The following is a 22,464-nucleotide window of genomic DNA, read 5'->3' as shown; positions in this document are numbered from 1 at the left end:
GGATGGGATTCCTGCAACCAAGGCTGTGGCAGTGCGACCCCTAGGTTATAATGACATCAGTATTGTAAGATTAATAAAAATCCTCACACTGAGAATGGCTTGTGGTGTGTGACTTGGATTTTCCCAGATTACCCCAAACCATAAATCTTTGGTAACATAAAACTGTATTAAAATAGAAAACTTTTTATTTAATTTTTTAATGGCATCCTTTTACATGAAGTGTCCTCATCCGTGAGTTTAATCACATCTATAAGCGGCGGGGGAGCAGCTGTACAGAGAACAGGGGGAAGTGCTGTAAGGGTTTAGTATTACTCATGCACCATATGGGATGTAGAAAGGTCACCGTTTTCACTGTCCCTAAATATAATGCCTTTCTCTGTAGCCTTTCTATCCATTTAAAAAAACTGATATTTCATATTTTTTGGTTGTAGTTTGCCGGTGCTGTTATTAATGTATTGTCAGACCAGTCGGGCATTAGAAGTGTTGATGGCTGTGAACACCTGGGGGGAAAGTGAGTCCTGCCAATGCTGTAGGAAACTCCTTGAGATTTGAGCTGTCACCCAAATGTGATCTATCTGCGGCAGGGCACCCACTCTACCGCCTGCACAGGTGGCAGGTCATTTACTTCCTCTTTATGTTTAGAGCGCAGGGGCGTTGCACACGTCATGATTTACACTCTATGTGGAGGTTCTTCCCTCCAGATACCTTCGGACTAGTATAGTGGGAACCGCTTGTTTGCCCACCTTATCCAGACTAGATTTCCTATTACAGATTTGAATTTCAACCATACATCAAAGAAAATGACCACGTTTCAGTGCAATGTTTCATATTCGATGAAATTGCTTCATTAGTATAAAGTGCCCTATAAAGTAATCGTTAAACTTTGGGTACATTGTATTAAAAACCTATTCTACATGTGAAGGAAATATTTGTAATATAATTAAATTTATTTTTTTTATTTTACTTTTCCTATCGAAATAGGCACCTGAAGTTCACTTAGTATGCATGAGAGGTACCCACCTCCAAAAGAGCCTATGGCAGCGCTATACACCACCCATCTGTGCCGGTGATGTCACCGGGCTCACTGGAAGCCTCCGCATAGCATAGTGTAATGAAACCCAGTCCGTCACTGGCTCGCAATAAACAGGGGCTTGTGCTGCACGATGCAGACTAGGGGAGCATCGGAGCAAGGAAATGCTGCAATGCTCCTCTCATACATACTAAGTGGATACAGAAGAGGTGATATCCGGATTCAGCCCTGAACCCAGACATCCCCTTTAAGTACCCCTTAAAAGTCTGGAGTGTTTTTTTCTGGTGTATACCTCCAGTGGAAGGCTGCACCATATGTCGCTTTAGAAACATGCATTGGCATAAATTTCTCATTGACTCATAAAAAATAAAAATATTTTTTTTTTAACTGTCTCGCTCTGAGTGCAGCAGATTGCACTTTTTCTATACAGTTTGGCGCATGGCAAATAGATACTAACTGCCTGAATAAAGTACGTTAAGAACATTTTATTGAATAACAATAAAAAATTGGTATAATAATCAGGCTGGTGGTGAGAGTTGGAGTATAGAAAATGTATGTACATATTATCTCCTTAACTCCCACCGCCATAAAACGTCTCCCTTTTATTATGTGGGCGCTACATAAAGCCCACAAGGCTAGTGGGGTGACTAGGTCCAAACCAGATAATGTCCGGTCCATCCTTCTATCCCCAGTATGTCCCCTGGAGTGAAGGATTAGACCCCTGGTATTATTTAGATGGACCAATCACTGCACTATATGAGCGGCTGTGCAGGATAGTATCCCAAAAGGATACAAGTTCATAGTCCGTTTGAGATATATCAAGTATAGCAAGATAGCAGCATGAGTAGCTGCAATAGAAGAATGGCATACTGATATTCCTGTGTTATTGAAGAGAAAACCCATGGACTCAGAATATGCATTGCTGTCCGGAAATATCGAGAGCTCCACTTCTATTCAATAAAGCACGCATATGATATGGAGTCATTCAGACCTTTAGGTTTAATCGTGTGCAAGGTAAAAATCCATTGGGCCTCCTTTCTTAGGAGTAAGGGGTCTCCATCGCCCCCTCTAGGTGATCTGACGTCTTCCACACCCTGAAACACCACACAGTTCGTCAATGTGGGGTGATTGGCAGCAACATGTTGTGCAATAGGGGTATCACCTCGGTTATTAATTTTTAATAGGTGTTCTCCTATGCGTCTCCTGAACTCACGTTTTGTTTTTCCCACGTACTGTAAACCACAGGTTCACCACGCCTACTGTTAATAAAGGACTGATATTATAACTGCGTCCAGTGACAGAACTAATAAATGGACTCCCTTTCAGGATGGCCTTACAGGCCACACAACTGCCACACTTAAATGTGCCATTTGGTTTTCTCGAGGCCAGCCAGGTCTCACTAATCGGGGAGCTAAATGCACTATGGACCAGTTTGTCCCTTAAATTTCCGCCACGGCGATACGTGACCCGAGGGTACTCGCCCATAAGGTCGCTCACATCTGGGTCAGATCTCAAAATGTCCCAATGCTCTTCCAGGAGCGCCTGAATTTCTCTGTGCTGTATCATAAGTCCCTATGATCCGCACCTGGACATCATCCGATGCCCTACTTTTAGGATGTAATAGGCTCTCCCTGTCGCATGCAGCCGCATGCTGGTAAGCTTGTTTAAGGGGCACCATCGGGTACCCTCTTTCTAGAAATCTTCTCTGAAGGTCATTGGCCGGCTCTTTGAAGTCTGACCGCTGAGAACAATTCCGTCTAGCCCTAAGGTACTGCCCCTTTGGAATGCCCCTTTTGATTGAGTGCGGATGCCCGCCTTCCAATCTCAGAAGGGCATTGGTAGCGATGGGTTTTCAGAATATCTTAGTTCTCAACCTACCAGAGGACTCGGATTTCAATAGACAGATAAAGAAACGTGAGCTGTGTCTCATCAATCTCTGATGTAAAAACGAGTCCCAGGGTGTTATCACTAAGGCTACTTTCACACATGCGGCAGAGTGATCCGGCAAGCAGTTCCGTCGCCGGAACTGCCTGCCAAGTCCGGCAAAACGTATGCCAACTGATGCCATTTGTAAGACTGATCAGTCAGAACAATTCATTGAAATGCCGGATCTGTCTTTCCTGTGTCACCCGGCATTTATTTTTTTCACCATCAGAGGCGAGCAGCGTTTGCTATACTAGATTTATCAAGTCTGCTTGCACGATATCAGACACAGGCGGGCATGGTATATGTCTCTATCACTACACACTGGACATCAGAGTGATGTAACAAAATGTCTGAACATTTTATTAAATAATAGTTTGGTTGCTGTATGCTCCTGAGGAAATGCCGTTCAATATCGACAGGGAAACGCGTCAAGCAAATAAATGCGCCTTCCTATGTTCAGTTCTTATAGATCATTATCAGTGCAGTGGTGACCCAGGGGTTGGTCCATCTAAATAATACCAGGGGTCTAATCCTTCACTCCAGGGGACATACTGGGGATAGAAGGATAGACCGGACATTATGTGGTTTGGACCTAGTCACCCCACTACCCTTGTGGGCTTTATGTAGCTCCCACATAATAAAAGGGAGACGTTTTATGGCGGTGGGAGTTGAGGAGATAGTATGTACATACATTTTCTATACTCCGACTCTCACCACCAGCCTGATTGTTATATTTGGTGGAGAACCAATTTTTAATTATTTAATAAAATGTTCTTAACGTACTTTATTCAGGCAATTAGTATTTAGTACGTCAATTAATTAGCATGGCAAATACACTTAGGGGGTCATTTATTAAGCCCGGCGTTTTAGACACCAATCTTAATAGCCCCTGTGTCGGCCTCTACATAGTTAGATGCATCCACAGCCGGTCTATATCTAAAACGGGCGTGGAAAATGGTAAATGAGACTGGCCTTGTGGCCCGCCCTTGCCACACACCCTTTTTTAGACCTGGCATGAGCGGAGAGAATTCACTGATTGCAGTGCAAATTAGCTTTGCGCCGCAGTCTGCCACAGAAATATGCCAGAAAAGTGGCATATATCAGTTGATAATGACCCCCTTAGTGCCTACATCAGGTGCATGAGACCTACAGGTAAGTTTGCCATTTGCGCTAGACTATTTCCTGGTCCGTATACGCCAACCTGGTTCACTTTGTGGGATGTGAACTGAGCCTGAACCCCCACATGTAGTTCTTTACATTATTTCCTCTGTCTCCACAGGCAGCTGAAGGTCGGCAAGAGGAAATCCAACAGAAGGGCTTGACCGAGAAGAAAGAATTGCAACAAAAGATTGATGAGATGGAGGAGAAGGAGCAGGAGTTACAGGCGAAAATCGAGGCCTTGCAAGCGGATAACGATTTTACGAACGAGCGTCTTACTGCCTTACAAGGTGAGTCCTCCCTCCTTTTTTTTTTTTTTTTTTTCTCTTTTTTTTTGTTTGCCGTTTTTTTTTATTTTTGGAATTCTGCTTGCAGTACGATTAGAGAATCTACAGGAGAAAACACTTAAGGAGCACAGCACCCAAGGTAAGTACCACACATAGCTAGGTAAACATTTGAAGAAAATCTATAATAATTTTTTTTTTAATCAAATTTCTATACTACGCTGGTGGGGCAATATGTTTTTCTCGCCCATATTCCTTGGGGGACACAGGAAACCATGGGTATAGCTCTGCTCCCTAGGAGGCGTGACACTAAGTGAAAGCTGTAAGCCCCTCCTCCATCAGCTATACCCTTCAGCCTGGAGAAGAGACTGCCAGTTTTTGCTTAGTGTCCAAGGAGGCAAGACACCCCCTGCTTATGCAGGGTTGTTTCCCATGATTTTTATTTTTGCGTTATTTGTTGTTTTTAATTCGGTTTTTTTCTACCTACAGGGACAACAGAGGCGCATTAGACCCCTCTGTTTCTCCCGGGGTTGAGTTGCGCCAGTGCCGGTAATTCCGCACTGCCGCCTCCCCCACAGAAGACAAGGTGGACCGGGGCAGCCTCGCTCCCCTGCGTCCCGCCAGCTCAGGGTCGCCCGCACGCCAAGTCCCTCCCCCGGCTTCCTGCCACTGCGGTGCCAGGAGCTGAAGGGGCGACCCTGCTGGACGGATTGAGGGTGAAGACAGCGGATGGTGAGAGTGGCTGCTCCAGCCTCCCCTTCCCTCCCTCCCACCGCTGCTACGTCCCCCATGGCCATGGCCACTGCTACATGCCACACTGCTACAGCCTCCCCCCCCCCCGGCACGGGACCGTTACCGGGCATAGTTGGAGGGGAGTTTTTATCTGGGCAGGACGCTGCCTTACAGGGGACGGCTGCATGCAAGCAAGCCGTCTGCCACATCCAGGCGCGGCGGGGGCCGCTTACATGGCGTGAACGGCGCCATTTCATGGCCGGCACTTCATCACTTGGGGGGTTAAAATCATTTTGCCGCGCGCGGCTCTGCTTCAGAGCGGCAGAGGGGGGGCGGAGCTTCCTACATGCGCTCCGCTACTTCCGGGTTCATCGGGCTCCACTTCTCACAGTGCTGCGTGGAATCCTCTCTGCAGTGCGATCCGAAGCGTTCATCTCCGTGCTGCTGCCTCTCCTCCACAGCCTCCTCAGTCTGTTCCCCTTACCGCTGCCGCTTGCATCATCCGGGTCTGGTAGGACTGTTAACCCCCTCTGTGCCACAGTACTGTCGCTTGGGTGTTATCCCCGTTCCTTTTCTTTGGGGTCTCCCACTTTAAGTGCAACATCTTGTTCCACCATGTCAGACCCTTCTGCAGCCGCCAAGCCTTGGTACCATGCCTGTACTGCTTGTAGGGAACCCTTTCCCCGGGGGCAGTCTGATCCGCACTGTACTGCATGCCGGGCTCCACCGCAGCCTCAGTCGCCCGCTGTGTCGCTCCCTGCTTCCTCTGACCCGCCTGACTGGGCTAGATCCCTGTCCCAGGCCGTGGAAAGCCTCACTCATGTCGTGGGCCGCCTAATAGACAGGCCACCTACCCCGCAGGACGCCTCTCTGACTGTCGCGCCCTCCGGGTCCACTGCTTCTGCCGCTGCAGCGGGTTCACTCTCCCTTAGTGACCCCTCCCGAGCTAGGCACTCTCAGAAGCGTATTAGAGTAGAGCGAGCCTCCTCCTCTGAGGCCTCACTCTCCCCGCCACGCGTGCGCACCCAGACGAGCCTCTCCTCTCCAAAGGATTCGCTCTCTGAAGGTGAATTGGCGGTTTCAGATTTGGAAATGGACTCGGCCCTGCCGTCCAAGCTAGCCTCAGCGATGGGTCAACTCATCTCTGATATTCGTGACACCTTTAAGGTGCAGGATGATCCCCCTAGCTCGGACGCAGCTAGCGTCTCCTTTATCAGACCCAGGCAGGTCTCAAAAGTCTTTCCAATCCACTCTGATTTCTCCTCTGTGGTGTCTAAGGCTTGGGCTCGCCCGGACGCCCGTTTTGTCAACCCCAAGAAGCTGGACATTTGCTATCCTTTTCCAGCCGATGTCGTGGCCACATGGTCTTCCCCACCCAAGGTGGACCCCCCTGTGGCCCGGCTGTCAAAGAACACGGCCATCCCTGTTCCCGACGGGTCCTCTCTTCAGTCAACGGAGGACCGTCGCATGGAGACCCTTTCCAAGGGCATTTTTGCTGCCTCCGGTTCTGCTCTCAGACCGGTTTTTGCCTCTGCTTGGGCAGGGAAAGCAATCTCTGCTTGGGGTGCGCAGCTGGAACAGGAGTTGGACTCGGACGTCCCCATCCAGGACCTACGTTCCTTGGCCCAGCTTATTATTCGGGCCGGAAATTTTGTTTGTGAGGCCTCCCTTGATGCGGGAGCCCTTATTGCACGCTCCTCCGCCCTGGCAGTTTCCGTCAGGAGGGAGCTCTGGCTGAAGGTTTGGAAAGCGGACGCTGCCTCCAAACGTTCCTTGGCGGGGCTACCGTTTGCGGGTTCCCGCCTTTTCGGGGTCCGCCTAGACGAACTTATTTCAGAGGCCACGGGTGGTAAAAGCACCCATCTTCCTCAACCCCAAGCCAGGGGCGCCCCCCGCGGACGCCCTGGTGCGTCTCGTTTTCGGTCCTCCCGCAGGGCCTCTGGGGCTCCCACCACAGCTGCCGCTTCGGCTCCTCCCCAGGACAAGCGTAGGAAGCCGTTTTTTCGGGCGCAGCCCTCCTGGCGCAAGCCGCAGGCTGCCCGCACACCCGCAGCAAAGCAGTCCTCTGCCTGAAGGCGCGCCCCCACCCACCCGGGTGGGGGGCCGGCTCCTCCTTTTCAGGGACGTCTGGTTGGCTCACGTCTCCGACGCCTGGGCCCTCGAAATTGTGTCCTCCGGATACAAAATCGAATTTGCATCCTTCCCTCCAGATCGGTTCTTTCGCTCCCGCCCGCCGCGGGACCCGAAAAGCGCGGCTGCGTTCTCCGCGGCCGTTCAAGCCTTACTGGACAGGGGGGTGATTACCCCCGTTCCTCTAGAGGAAAGGTTCCAAGGGTTCTACTCGAACCTCTTTGTAGTTCCCAAGAAGGGAGGTTCGGTGCGGCCCATTTTGGACCTCAAAAAACTCAACCGTTTTCTCCTCCTTCGACGGTTTCGGATGGAGTCCCTCCGTTCCGCGGTGGCTTCCCTGGAGCAGGGAGATTTCATGTCTTCCATCGATATACAGGATGCCTACCTCCATGTTCCGGTAGCCCGGTGTCACCATCGCTTCCTCCGATTCGCCGTGGGGGACCTCCACTTCCAGTTTGTCGCCCTTCCCTTTGGGCTGGCAACAGCCCCCCGGGTGTTCACCAAGGTCCTGGCCCCAGTTTTGGCCTTACTCCGTTCCAGGGGTGTTTTTCTGCTACCGTACTTGGACGATATCCTCATCAAGGCTCCGTCCCTTTCTCAAGCGGTTGCCAGCGTGGATCTCACTCTAGAGACTCTGGCGAGGTTCGGTTGGGTCATCAACTTCCCCAAGTCCTCCCTTCCCCCCTCCAGACAACTGGTCTTCCTGGGAATGCTTTTAGACACGGGAGCGGCGGAAGTACGTCTTCCCTCGGAAAAACGTCTGATCCTCCGTGGGGCGGTTCGGGGTCTCCTTCTCCACCGTCGACCGTCCTTCCGCTTCTGCATGCGGGTCTTGGGGCAGATGGTTGCCTGCTTCGAGGCGATCCCATTTGCGCAGTTTCACTCCCGCCCTCTCCAACGGGCGATCCTCTCCTCCTGGGACAAATCGCCGCAGTCTCTGGATCATCCCTTCCATCTATCACCTCCGGTGAGGTCATCTCTCCGCTGGTGGTTACAGTCCCCTCTTCTGGGCAGGTCTTTTCTGCCACTCAACTGGTTGGTGGTTACAACCGATGCCAGTCTCTTGGGCTGGGGAGGCGTGTTTCCTCCCCGATCCGTCCAGGGCATTTGGTCTCCATTGGAGTCCAAACTCTCGATCAATGTCCTGGAGCTGAGAGCGGCCCTTCTGTCTCTACGACACTGGACTCATCTGATGAAGGGTCATCCAGTTCGTGTACAATCGGACAACGCCACGGCTGTGGCGTACATAAACCACCAGGGGGGCACTCGCAGCGCTGCTGCAATGCGGGAGGTCTCCAGCATTCTCCGTTGGGCGGAAGCCCACGTCTCGGCCCTATCGGCAATTTTTATTCCAGGGGTGGACAATTGGGCGGCGGACTTCCTCAGTCGCACCACTGTCGACCCCGGCGAGTGGTCTTTTCACCCGGAGGTATTCAAGGCCATTTGCCTTCGTTGGGGCATACCGGACGTGGACCTCATGGCCTCCAAATTCAATCACAAGGTCCCCGCCTATCTGTCCAGGGCCAGGGATCCGGGAGCTTGCGGTGCCGACGCCCTCGTTCTTCCTTGGCGAGGCTTCGCGCGCCCATACATATTCCCTCCCATCCCTCTCCTACCCAAGGTCCTTCGGAAGATCGCGGCGGAAGGCGTCTCGGTGATTCTGGTCGCTCCGGACTGGCCCCGCCGGTCTTGGTATGCCGACCTCATGCTGCTCCTGGCAGACGCGCCCTGGCCGCTGCCCGCCAGGGAAGATCTTCTCTCTCAGGGACCGATCTTCCACCCGCGTTTAGGGTCCCTACGTTTGACGGCGTGGTTGTTGAGACCACCGTCCTGACACGTAGGGGTTTTTCTGCGGACGTCGTCCGCACCATGATCCGCGCCCGTAAGCCGTCCTCTTCTAGGATCTATTATAGGACCTGGAGGACCTTTTTGGGGTTCTGTGCCGATCTGGGGATTCCTCCGCTCCGCTTTTCTCTCCCCACCGTTTTGTCCTTCCTGCAGAGCGGACTGGCCCAAGGTCTAGGCCTTAGTTCTTTGAAGGGTCAGGTGTCTGCGCTGTCCATTTTGTTTCAGCGCCCACTGGCCCCCCTTGGTCCTGTCAAGACCTTCCTTCAGGGCGTGGCTCACGCGGTTCCCCCGTACCGCCCTCCGGTACCGCCCTGGGACCTGAACCTGGTTCTCTCAGCGCTCCAGGCTTCTCCTTTCGAGCCTCTGCGGACGGTTTCCTTGCGACTTCTGTCCTCCAAGGTTATTTTCCTTGTAGCCGTCACCTCTCTTCGGAGGGTGTCCGAATTGGCGGCACTTTCCTGTCTGGAACCTTTCCTAGTGTTCCACCAGGACAAGGTGGTTCTTCGTCCGGTCCCTTCCTTCCTTCCTTCCTAAGGTGGTCTCCGCCTTTCATCTGAACGAGGAGATCGTTCTCCCCTCCTTGTGTCCTTCCCCTTCCCACCCACGGGAGAGGAAGCTTCATCGCCTGGACGTTGTCAGGGCGCTCAAGATTTACCTGGAGCTAACCAGCTCTTTCAGGCGTACTGACTCGCTCTTTGTGGTTCCGGAGGGGTCGCGCAGAGGGATGGCGGCATCCAAAGTTGCTATCGCCCTTTTTGTCAAGATGGCTGTTACTGAGGCTTATCTCGCCAAGGGCAAGGTTCCGCCCCTTGGTGTTACCGCTCACTCCACTAGAGCGGTCGGGGCTTCCTGGGCTCAGAGGAATCGGGCTTCTACGGAGCAGATTTGCAAGGCGGCCACTTGGTCCTCCTTGCACACCTTCACCAAGTTCTACAGGGTGCTTACTCATGCGTCGGCTGACGCCGCTTTAGGCCGTCTGGTGTTGCAGGCGGCAGTTGATTGATGCCTCTGGTGTTGGTCTAGTTTGTTCTGGTCCCTCCCTTCTGGGACTGCTCTGGAACGTCCCATGGTTTCCTGTGTCCCCCAAGGAATATGGGCGAGAAAAGGAGACTTTTGTATTACTTACCAGTAAAGTCTCTTTCTCGCTCTTCCTTGGGGGACACAGCACCCGCCCTTCATTTGGGTTACAGTTGTGGTTCCGGCTTGGTTGCCCCCGTTGGGGCTAGACAGTTCTTTTTTCCGGTTGGTGGTTATCTTTCACTACTTGGACACGCAACTGGCAGTCTCTTCTCCAGGCTGAAGGGTATAGCTGATGGAGGAGGGGCTTACAGCTTTCACTTAGTGTCACGCCTCCTAGGGAGCAGAGCTATACCCATGGTTTCCTGTGTCCCCCAAGGAAGAGCGAGAAAGAGACTTTACTGGTAAGTAATACAAAAGTCTCCTTATTAAAATTGCTGACTTGCTCTCCTCAGCGACATTTTCATGATATCAGACGTGATGTGATTTGTCTTATACAAGTCTTCACCGCCTGGCACAAATATTTAATGACACCAAAATTTAAAGGGGGCGGACATGGTTTCTGTTGCTTCGAATAACTCTGGACTCTTATAGCACAGGTCTGATGTGCTGTTATGTTTTCACGGATCACGTGAACACAGATATCTGCTCCTCAGCTTTAGGCCTTATGCATACGACCGGATCTGTATTTCGGTCTGCAAACCACGGATCTGCTAAATACTTATACCTCCTTTTTATGCTTTATGCATTTTTTTTTCACTTTTATAAATACAAAAGGCTGTTCTGGTCCCAGAATGGGACGTGTTCTGTAATTTGAAGAACGGACATACAGATGCGGGCAGCACATGGATGACTTCTGTGTTTTGTCATCCTTTTTTGTTTTCTTTATTTGCGGACCCATACAACAAATGAGTCCGTGTGCAATACACAAATTGTGGAGTGGACACGGACGCAAAATATGGTCATGTGCATATGGTCTTAAAATGTTTTCCACTGAAGCCACAAGGCACCCCATGAGTTGTGTGAATGTTAACTGTACTGGGTATGTGCAGTACAGCAGGAGATTTGGGTTACATGCCAACCACAGTTTTTGTTTTTAGCCTAGTGACCTAGGGGACAGTTCGTTGTCACTACTGACTACCAATGAATTGTGACGCTAATGCAGCCACAGGAACAGCGGAATAGTACATTTCACTGATGTAGCTCAAATCCGTAAGCGAGTAGTACAATTTTGTTATTTTAAAGCCTCAGAAAAAACACTTTTAGCTAGAATACCATTTTAGGAGTTATCTTTTTAGGGGCGATGGGTTCTATCTATTTGTGTACTTTAAAAGGGGTTTACATTGCTCCTGGTGGCCTATCTTTAGGCTAAGCTCTTAACCTCTTAAGGACCCGCATATATGTACAGCGCTGGTGCCCGTGACTTGAGGACCAGCGCTGTACATGTACGGCGGGCTTATCGGGCGGGTGCAGGAGCTGCACCCGCCCGATTAGCGGCAGGGGTCCGGCAGTCACTGATAGCTGGATAGCTCGCACTGCCGTGGTCAGCGCTGACCGTGGCACGTGCGGGATGGCCATCAGGTCCCGCGCTGCTGTGACCAGGACCCGATGGCAGGGAAGGCAGCCCGATGCCTTCCGTGACAGCCTGTGAGAGCAAGCAGACTGTAAGTGTATTACATTGATAATGCACTTACAGCCAATGCATTACAATACAGAAGTATTGTGATGCATTGTAAAGGGGATCATACCCCCAAAAGTTGAAGTCCCAGAGTGGGACAAAAAATGGTGAAAAAAGAAGTAAAAATAAAGTTTTACAAAAAAAAATTAAAAATATATATAAAGTAAAATAAAATTGTAAAAAATAGGGAAAAAAAGAAAAGTAGACATATTAGGTATCGCGTGTTCGTATCGACTGGCTCTATAAAAATATCAGATGACCTAACCCCTCAGGTGAACAGTTATAAAATAAATAAAAAACTGTGCTAAAAGAAACTTTTTTTTTTTTTTGTCACAAAGTGCAAGACCAAGCTATCAAAAAGGCGTATGCCCCCCAAAATAGTACCAATCTAACTTTCACCTCATCCTGCAAAAAATGAGCCCCTACCTAAGACAATTGCCCAAAAAATATTATGGTTATCAGAATATGATGACACGAAAACAGGATTTTAATTTTTTTTTCAAAAAATGCTGTTATTGAGTAAAACTTAAATAAATAAAAAAAAGTATACATATTCGGTATTGTCGCGTCCATAAAAACCTGCTGTATAAAAATATCACATGACCTAATACCTCAAATGAATACCTTTAAAAAAAATTTAATAGTGTCAAAAGCCATTTTTTTGTCACTTACATCACAAAAAGTGTAATACCAAGCGATCAAAAAGTCATACGCACACCAAGATGGTGTCGATCAAACCATCATCTCATATCGAAAAAAATGAGCCCCTACATAAGACAGTCACCCAAAAAATAAAAAATAAACTATCTTTCAGAATATGGAGACACTAAAAATTTTTTTTTTTTTTCAAAAATGCTTTATTATGTAAAACTGAAACAATCAAAAAGTTTTTATTTGGTATTGTTGCGTCCGTAACAACCTGCTCTGTAAAAATACCACATGATCTAACCTGTCAGATGAACATTGTAAATAACAAAAAATAAAAACAGTGCTAAAACAGCTATTTTTTGTTACATTGCCTCGCAAAAGGTGTAATATATAGCAACCAAAAATCATATGTACCCTAAAATAGTACCAACAAAACCACACAGATAGTACTTGCCAAATATTCCTGCAGCTCCTTTAATGTTGCTGTAGGCCTCTTGGTCGCCTCCCAGACCAGTTTTCTTCTCGTCTTTTCATCAATTTTGGAGGGACGTCCAGTTCTTGGTAATGTCACTGTTGTGCCATGTTTTCTCCACTTGATGATGACTGTCTTCACTGTGTTCCATGGTAGATCTAATGCCTTGGAAATTCTTTTGTACCTTTCTCCTGACTGATACCATTTATCAATGAGATCCCTCTGATGCTTTGGAAGCTCTCTGTGGACCATGGCTTTTGCTGTGGGATGCGACTAAGAAAATTTTAGGAAAGACCAACTAGAGCAGCTGAACTTTATTTGGGGTTAATCAGAGGCACTTTAAATGGTGGCAGGTGTATGCTGACTCCTATTTAACATGATTTTGAATGTGATTGCTTATTCTTAACACAGCTACATCCCCAGTTATAAGAGGGTGTGCACACTTATGCAACCACATTATTTTAGTTTTATATTTTTTCTTCCCTCCACCTGAAAGATTTCAGTTTGTTTTTCAATGGAGTGGAACAGTTTATAGGTCACATTAAGGCCTCATGCACACGACCATTGTGTGCACCCGTGGCCGTTGTGCCGTTTTCCGTTTTTTTTTCGCGGACCCATTGACTTTCAATGGGTGCGTGGAAAAATCGGAAAATGCACCGTTTTGCAGCCGAGACCGTGATCCGTGTATCCTGTCCGTAAAAAAAATAGGACCTGTCCGTCAAAAAAATAGGACAACGGTTCACGGACCCATTCAAGTCAATGGGTCCGTGAAAGAACACAGATGCACACAAGATTGGCATCAGTGTCCGTAGGTTACTTTTTATACAGACGGATCCGAAGATCCTTCTGCATAAAAGCTTTTTCATAGCTGAGTTTTCACTTCGTGAAAACTCAAATCCGACAGTATATTCTAACACAGAGGCGTCCCCATGGTGATGGGGACGCTTCAGGTTAGAATATACTAAAAGAACTGTGTACATGACTGCCCCCTGCTGCCTGGCAGGTGCTGCCAGGAAGCAGGGGGCAGCCCCCCCCCCCCCCCCCCTGTAGTTAACACATTGGTGGCCAGTGGGGCCCCCCCCCCTGTAGTTAACACATTGGTGGCCAGTGCGGCCGCCCCCCCCCCCCCCCCCCCCCCCCTCCCTCCCCTGTAGTTAACTCTGTGGCCAGTGGGCCCCCCTCCCTCCCCTGTAGTTAACTCGGTGGCCAGTGCGGCCGGCCCCCCTCCCTCCCCTGTAGTTAACTCGTTGGTGGCCAGTGGGCCCTCTCCCCTCCCTCCCCCTCCTAATTAAAATCTCCCTCCTATCATTGGTGGCAGCGGAGAGTACCGATCGGAGTCCCAGTTTAATCGCTGGGGCTCCGATCGGTAACCATGGCAACCAGGACGCTACTGCTGTCCCGGTTGCCATGGTTACTTAGCAATTTGTAGAACCATTATACTTGCCTGCGAGCTGCGATGTCTGCGTCCGGCCGGGAGCTCCTCCTACTGGTAAGTGACAGGTCATTAAGCAATGCGCCGCACAGACCTGTCACTTACCAGTAGGAGGAGCTCCCGGCCGGACGCCGACATCGCAGCTCGCAGGTAAGTATAATGGTTCTACAAATTGCTAAGTAACCATGGCAACCGGGACTGCAGTAGCGTCCTGGTTGCCATGGTTACCGATCGGAGCCCCAGCGATTAAACTGGGACTCCGATCGGTACTCTCCGCTGCCACCAATGATAGGGGGGGAGATTTTAATTAGGAGGGGGAGGGAGGGCAGAGGGCCCACTGGCCACCAACGAGTTAACTACAGGGAAGGGAGGGGGGCCCACTGGCCACCAACGAGTTAACTACAGGGGAGGGAGGGGGGCCCACTGGCCACCAATGAGTTAACTACAGGGGGGGGGGGGGGGCGGCCGCACTGGCCACCAATGTGTTAACTAGAGGGGGAGGGGGGGCTGCCCCCTGCTGCCTGGCAGCACCTGCCAGGCAGCAGGGGGCAGTCATGTACACAGTTCTTTTAGTATTCTTTTAGTTACGATGTAACTCAAATCCGACGGTATATTCTAACATAGAGACGTTCCCATGGTGATGGGGACGCTTCAAGTTAAAATATACCATCGGATTGGAGAAAACTCCGATCCTATGGTATATTAACTCCTGACTTTACATTGAAAGTCAATGGGGGACGGATCCGTTTGAAATTGCACCATATTGTGTCAACGTCAAACAGATCCGTCCCCATTGACTTGCATTATAATTCAGGACGGATCCGTTTGGCTCCGTGGATCCTCCAAAAATCAAGGAAGACCCACGGACGAAAAAACGGTCACGGATCACGGAAAAACGGAACCCGTTTTTGCGGACCGCAAAAAAATACGGTCGTGTGCATGAGGCCTAAAGGTGGAAAAAGTTCTGAAATGATTTAACTTTGTCTAATTTTTTTACATCACAGAAACCTGACCTTTTAACAGGGGTGTGTAGACTTTTTATATCCACTGTATATACCAAGTTTTGTTGAAATCGATGGTTGCGTTTCTAAATGATCGTGGAACATACACATACATACATACGTGTTAGTATTATGAGCTATATTAGTATTATGAGATATAATAAATATTTTCTTATACCCTTTCTATGCCCTTTAGGCCCCTTTCACACAGGCGTTGCGGGAAAAGGTGCGGGTGCGTTGCGGGAACATGCACGATTTTTCCGCGCGAGGCCAAAACATTGAAATGCGTTTTGCACTCACGTGAGAAAAATCGCGCATGTTTGGTACCCAAACCGCTTGGGATCGGTGTTCTGTAGATTGTATTATTTTCCCATATAACATGGTTATAAGGGAAAATAATAGCATTCTTAATACAGAATGCATAGTAAAAATAGGGCTGGAGGGGTTAAAAAAAATAATTAAACTCACCTTAATCCACTTGCTCGCTCAGCCCGGCTTCTCTTTTGCTGTGTGCAGGAAAAGGACCTGTGGTGACATCACTCCGGTCATCACATGGTCCATCACATGATCCATCACCATGGTAAAAGATCATGTGATGTACCATGTGATGACAGGAGTGACGTCACCACAGGTCCTTTTCCTGCACACAGCAAAACAGAAGACAGAAGAGATGCCGGCTGCGCAAGCAAGTGGATTAAGGTGAGTTTAATTTTTTTTTTAACCCCTCCAGCCCTATTTTACTATGCATTCTGTATTAAGAATGCTATTATTTTCCCTTATAACCATGTTATAAGGGATGCGGTGCGTGAAAATCGCACTTCCTTGCGGATGCTTGCGATTTTCACGCAACCCCATTCATTTCTATGGGGCCTGCTTTACGTGAAAAACGCACAAAGAGGAGCATGCTGCGATTTTCACGCAGCGCACAAGTGATGCGTGAAAATCACTGCTTGTGTGCACAGCCCCATAGAAATTAATGGGTCAGGATTCAGTGCGGGTGCAATGCGTTCACCTCACGCATCGCATCCGCACGGAATACTCGCCCGTGTGAAAGGGGCCTTAGCACTGCATTCAAGAGTCAACCAGTTTGCTGGTGTATGTAGTACCGCTGTATTCCAGCAGAGGGGGCTGTTGTGTACTGTTTGATTTGAATTTGATCTGATTAATTAGATATAAGCAGTCCTTAGCTAAACACTCAGTGCTTTTTGCATTATAGCATTAACAATCTTTTGTGATCACAGGCATACAAGTCGACGACTTCAAACCTAAAATCAACGGCAGTGCAGATAAAGGTATGTGTTTCAGCCGGACATTCATGAACACCTCATTCCCACCGTTGATGAATGTTGTATTCATAGCATCACCAGTCACGGTCATGTTCACCTGCTTGTCTCCACATGGCATGGTGTTGCATATTATAACGTGATTTACCTGTGTCTCTCATTGCCAGTGTGCTGTGGTGGTCATAAAGAAATGTAGAACTCTATGTTGCGTCTTGTCATATGTGACCGATTTGTGCTTTTACTATCAAATTAAACCGGTGTTATTCTGATAGCTGACAACAGGGAGCAGTAGTTTGCATTTGCCTGTGCTGCAGATATATGTTGGGTGAACATTAAGGCCAGGGTCACACGTGACTGATTAACTGCTGATTTGCCGTACTTGCAAAGTGGATGAGAATTCCTAAATTCTCATCCACATGCTGCATAAAAAAAAAAAAATGCGGAAAAGGTGCGGCAGTGCAGATTTGAAATCTGCAGCATGTCCATTTATACTGCAGATTTCTTTTGCTAATTTCACCCTTTCCAATAGAGAGGGTGAAATCTGCAAATTTTCTGTGGCAAAAAATACATGCGGTTTTGCTGCGGAAAGGCAGCAAAATCTGCGGATTTTTCCAATGGATTTTCAGTCATATTTAAAACCAGACTAAGGCCTCTTTCACACGGCCGTCATGTTTTTGGCCCGTTTTTGCGAATACGGGAAAATGTGCAATTTTTCTGCGCAAGTGCAAAACATTGTAATGCGTTTTGCACGCGCGTGATAAAAATCGGCATGTTAGGTGCCCGGACTTCACAGAAGTTCGGTTTTGGGTTTGGCCTAATGCACACGCTCGTGTTCCGCGGCCGTGAGCAGTCAGTGGTATGCCGACCTGGATTCCTGCTGACAGCAGGAGCGCACGGCGTCATTGGTTGCTATGACGCCGTGCGCTTCATGCCGCCGCTGCACTACAGTAATACACTCGTATAGATCTGTAGTGCAGCGGCGGCATGAAGCGCACGGCGTCATAGCAACCAATGACGCCGTGCGCTCCTGCTGTCAGCAGGAATCCAGGCCGGCATACCACGGACCGCTCTCGGCCGCGGAACACGGCCGTATGCATTCGGCCTTAAGTGTTGTGCAGATTGTATTATTTTCCCTTATAACCATGTTATAAGGGAAAATAATACATTCTTAATACAGAATGCTTAGTACAATAGGGGTGGAGGGGTTAAAAAAAAATAAAAATATATATATATAAAAAAAAAATATATATATATATATATATATATATATATATATATATATATATATATATATAATATTTTTTTATATATATATATTTATATATTTATATATTTAACTCGCCTTAATCCACTTGTTCGCGCAGCCCGGCTTCTCTTCTGTCGTCTTCTTTGAGGAATAGGACCTTTTGATGACGTCATTGCACTCATCACATGGTCCATCACATGATCTTTTACCATGGTGATGGATCATGTGATGAGCGTAGTGACGTCACCACAGGTCCTTTTCCTGTGCACAGCAAAGATGAAGACAGAAGAGAAGTCGGGCTGCGCGATCTAGTGGATTAAGGTGAGTTAAATTATTATTTTTTTTAACCCCTCCAGCCCTATTGTACTAAGCATTCTGTATTCAGAATGTTATTTTCCCTTCTAACCATGTTATAGGGGCTTAAGGGTTGGTTCACACTAGCGTTAGGGATTCCGTTATGGCTTTCCGTTATAACGGAAAATAACGGAATCCATAAGACGGAATGACGGATCCGTTCTTCTGCCCATAGACTTGTATTATGACAGAATGCAAAACGGAAGCCTTTAAAAGGCATTCCGTTTGCTTTCCGTCCTAATAGAATGGGAATCAAAACGGATCCGTCTGGGTCCCGTTTATAGAGCTGGAGTAAAGATTATATCCATTATGGCTTTGAACGGGCAATTGATGCCTCAGGTTTGAGGGGTTAACGGTTCTAGGAGAAATGCCAATGAACACACAGGGTATCTGCACTGCAGATCACATGGCATATGGGGAGTCATTCAATACATCCTCTATTGAAATTGTAAAGAAGAGAGGGGCACATGCAGACCATGGTGGGTATGTTTAGGCACCAAGGCGCTTGTTAGTAGAAGCAGATGGATTAAGCCTTGTATTGATTTTTGGCAGGGCTGCGCTGATCGTAATCCAAGCTCATGGTGTAAACCTGAGAGAAATATAATCCTGCCGCTCCCTTTCCCTCCTCCGCTCATCATGCATTTGCAAAAATGATCATAACTTGCCCAGTAAATGCATATTCACCCGGCAGCCATATGCTTCTGTGACTTATGTCCAGCAAGCAACGAAAGTCTTGCGTTCTCATACGTAATTGTTTCTGATTACAATACTCTATATGCTATAGGCTATTTTACGTATTCATTCGCTGATAGGACATGACATGGCTTTATGCCATTGTAGTTACGTACCGGTTTACCATTTCATAGAGGATAAGCTTTGCAGTAAGATACTTGTGACCCAGCATGAGCGTCTCCTCCTCCCAGCTGCTGCTGTAAATCTATATGGGTTAGAGATTTATAAGCCAACTATTAGAGGACAGGTGTCAGAGGATGACTTTGAAGAATAGTAATTTTGGATTATTAGTTGCATTGACTTTATTGTAACCCGTCGGCGCAGTGTACGTGTTGTGTGTGAATTGTAATGCAGAGATTTCAGTAGCTCAGCATATTTGGATCCCTGTCGCTTCTCTCTGTAGTAGAAGCTGAACGCTGAAAGACGGAGGCGTCTGCTCCGAAAGGATCCTTAATTTCAAGAGAATCTGTCCCTAAGAGACAAGGAGATAATGGCACGCACTATCTAACCCACCGCATGCACATGCAATGTTAGACACCCGGCCGGGGTGAAGCACGGCAGTTGCAAATTTGTGTGTGCGCACTGTCGACATAAAAACACATGTTTTCCCAGGTTTGGACATTTCATCAGATGCAACTGAAGTCTTGGTGAAGTTCTAAGCTGGTACAAAAATTACCCAAACCATTTGCCGACTCCCCACTTGCCCAGCCTGGTTGACACCAGTGCCCATCAGAAGAAAGGTTAAAAAAAAAAAAAAAAAAGTTATTGCATTGACTTGTTTCCTCCCACACTAAAATCTGCTAACTTCCCATTAGATTGACCCTAATGTGTGTTGACTGCCTTGGAGACGACTGATGGGAATGGTTACTATCTCTGTACTATACTGGTGCCATCGGAGATAATACATTTTGCAGACTTTGTTGGATCTGCAAACCTCAGATGCAGTTACATAAAAGGGGTTGTCTGACTTCAGCAAATGACATTTATTATGTAGAGAAAATTAATACAAGGCACTTACTAATGTATTGTGACTGTCCATATTGCCTCCTTTGCTGGCTGGATTCATTTTTCCATCACATTATACACTGCTGGTATCCAGGGTTTACGGCTACAGCTGCAGCGCTGATACAAGGTGGCTGGGATGGGAGCTGCTGCGCATGCGTAACTGTGCATGATCCCACAGTCCCGGCCATCAGCGAGACCAGTACCTTTTCCTATAGTGTGCTAGCATGACTATCGCTGCTGGATTTCAGGGTGGTTGTAACCCGTGAATACAAACGTTGTGCAATGCGATGGGAAAATGAATCCAGCCAACAAAGGAAACAATATGGAGAATCACAATACATTAGTAAGTGCCTGGTATTAACTTTGTGTACATGATAAATGGCATTTGTTAGACAAGACCTTTAACCCCTTCCGGACTTTGCTGAGACTGATGCTAATGTCTGCGATCGGTGATATTGCAGATCGCAGGCATTTAACCCCTCAGATTTGATGGTCTGAGAGCGCTAAAAATGGAAGCCACACGCTTCCTGACCTGAGACACCTTTCACTGACTGTAGAACGAAATTAACAATAAAAAAAAAACATCATGGACATCGCCACGTCTGAAAACACCCATACTATTAAAATATAAAAATATTTATCCCATATGGTCAACAGCATAACGGAAAAAAAAAATTCTAAATGGCTGATTAGCCTTTTTATTGTTGCTTCACATCTCTAAAAAAAAAAAAAAAAAATCTGACTATAAAAAAAGTTATGGGGGTCAGAATGTAGAATAAAATAATTTTTTCCAAAGTTTTCATTTTTTTCAATACTAAAACACACAAAAAACTATATAAATGTGGTATTGTTATCGTACTGACCTGGAGAATGACAGGGACAGGTCGGTTTTTACTGCATAGGGAGCGCTGTAAAAACAAAACCCATTAAACTGGAGCAATTATATTTTTTATTTTTTTTGCATAGAATGAGTCTGTGCAGGGACCCCCCCCCCCCTAATGGGTCTCCACCCCTCTGTACCCTTACTGCAGACTGCTGGCAATTCACCCATAACTTCTAGTAGAAATAACACAGGAATGGCACAACATAGAGCCGTAAGAATAGAGGCTCCAGAATTGTTATGACATGGGGAATGTGTGAAGCTATTAAAATAGACATGTCAGAGGTGAGAGGTCCTCTTTAAAAAGTTATGTCTCTGGGAAGGCAGGGAGTAAAAAAAAGAAAACCGTGAAAACGTAAAATCGCATGGACCAGAAGGGATTAAATGGGTATTTCCATTTTAGACATGGATAGCAAACACGACTGTCACCAAAACATGAGTCTCCTGGTGAGGTGACCATTTGCTCCAGATGTGGCCACACATGAGCGCTGCTTTTCCAATTCTGTTCACTTGTAATGGAGTTGTGAAACAGCTGTGACAACGTTCACTCCCGTAGCAGTGAAGGGAGAGGGATGCGGACATGGCCTCCTCTCCGATCATTCATGCAGTGTGGCTGCAGCAGCCGGCTGGCACCTCACCAGGCAGCACAAAAGCTGGGAGAACCATGTACCGGTGATACATGTGAATGCCACCCCTGGGACCCGCACCTACAGGATCAGACATTCAAGGTTTATTCTACCATAATTGTCTAATATGGGAGTGCCCATGGGCCCCAAGCAATGCCCTTTTTCCTACCAAATCATTTTGTAACATACGCTGATACCAGTAATCCTATTATTACCACCAAACCGCTACATCTATTGTGAAAAAGTCCCATTGGTCATAGAAATAAATCTATGCACCATAGAGAAAGTAATTTCTTCTTCTGCAGTCATTTTCTTTTTTCAATCAAATCGTTTTTATTATTCAAATAAAATTGGCATATTACAAGACAGTTTGTGTCTACAATTTTCTGTTTTTTTTCCCCCCTCCACATCCCATATACAAAGAATTGTATAAACCATTATCACATATCCAAATACTTGGTACATCTCCAACAATTATTGTACATAATATATATACCAAAAAAGAAAAACAAATGCAGAATTATTTGACTGTTTAGACCCAACAATCACCTCCCCCCTCCCCTCCCCCAACTACCTGCCCCCCCCCCACAGATCAGAGCATGAATTCTCAAGACCTTATTATATTACGACATGAGTGTGAGACAACCATTCATTCCACAACTTTTCAAACTTCTGAGGACATCCTCTCCTAACAAACACTCCCTTCTCTAATGTTAACATATCATGCACCTTTCTCACAAACTCCTCCACAGTTGGCGGACTCCCCTGGATCCACCTAAAAGCAATCAACTTCCTGGCCACATACAATAGTCGCCCAACTGCCACCTTGACCGCCTCTCCCCCACCAATCTCCTTCACATATCCCAGCACACAGATCTTTGGGTCCTTCTGCACCCTCAACTCCAGGTTACGATTAATCAAAGTCAACACCTCATCCCAGAAACTACTTAACACTGGACATGACCAAAGCATATGAAAAAGA

General features: G+C 47.5%; 1 protein-coding gene across 4 annotated transcripts in view; it reads left to right on the top strand.

The window, feature by feature from the left end:
• Nucleotides 1-22,464, top strand: part of LOC120978601 (sarcolemma associated protein) — a 136,039-nt gene that overhangs the window by 80,661 nt on the left and 32,914 nt on the right. For 3 of the 4 annotated variants that reach the window (XM_040406838.1, XM_040406837.1, XM_040406840.1), the window contains 3 exons: nucleotides 4,236-4,404; nucleotides 4,490-4,540; nucleotides 16,598-16,648. In XM_040406838.1, coding sequence (XP_040262772.1) covers nucleotides 4,236-4,404; nucleotides 4,490-4,540; nucleotides 16,598-16,648 — 271 coding nt within the window. The remainder of the gene's footprint in view (nucleotides 1-4,235; nucleotides 4,405-4,489; nucleotides 4,541-16,597; nucleotides 16,649-22,464) is intronic. The other variant, XM_040406839.1, reaches the window with a different exon arrangement.

This window comes from Bufo bufo, chromosome 9 (genome assembly GCF_905171765.1).
Source record: "Bufo bufo chromosome 9, aBufBuf1.1, whole genome shotgun sequence".
Lineage (NCBI taxonomy): Eukaryota > Metazoa > Chordata > Amphibia > Anura > Bufonidae > Bufo > Bufo bufo.
The sequence above is the reverse complement of the archived record's forward strand: the minus strand, read 5'-3'. Positions and strand labels throughout refer to the sequence as shown.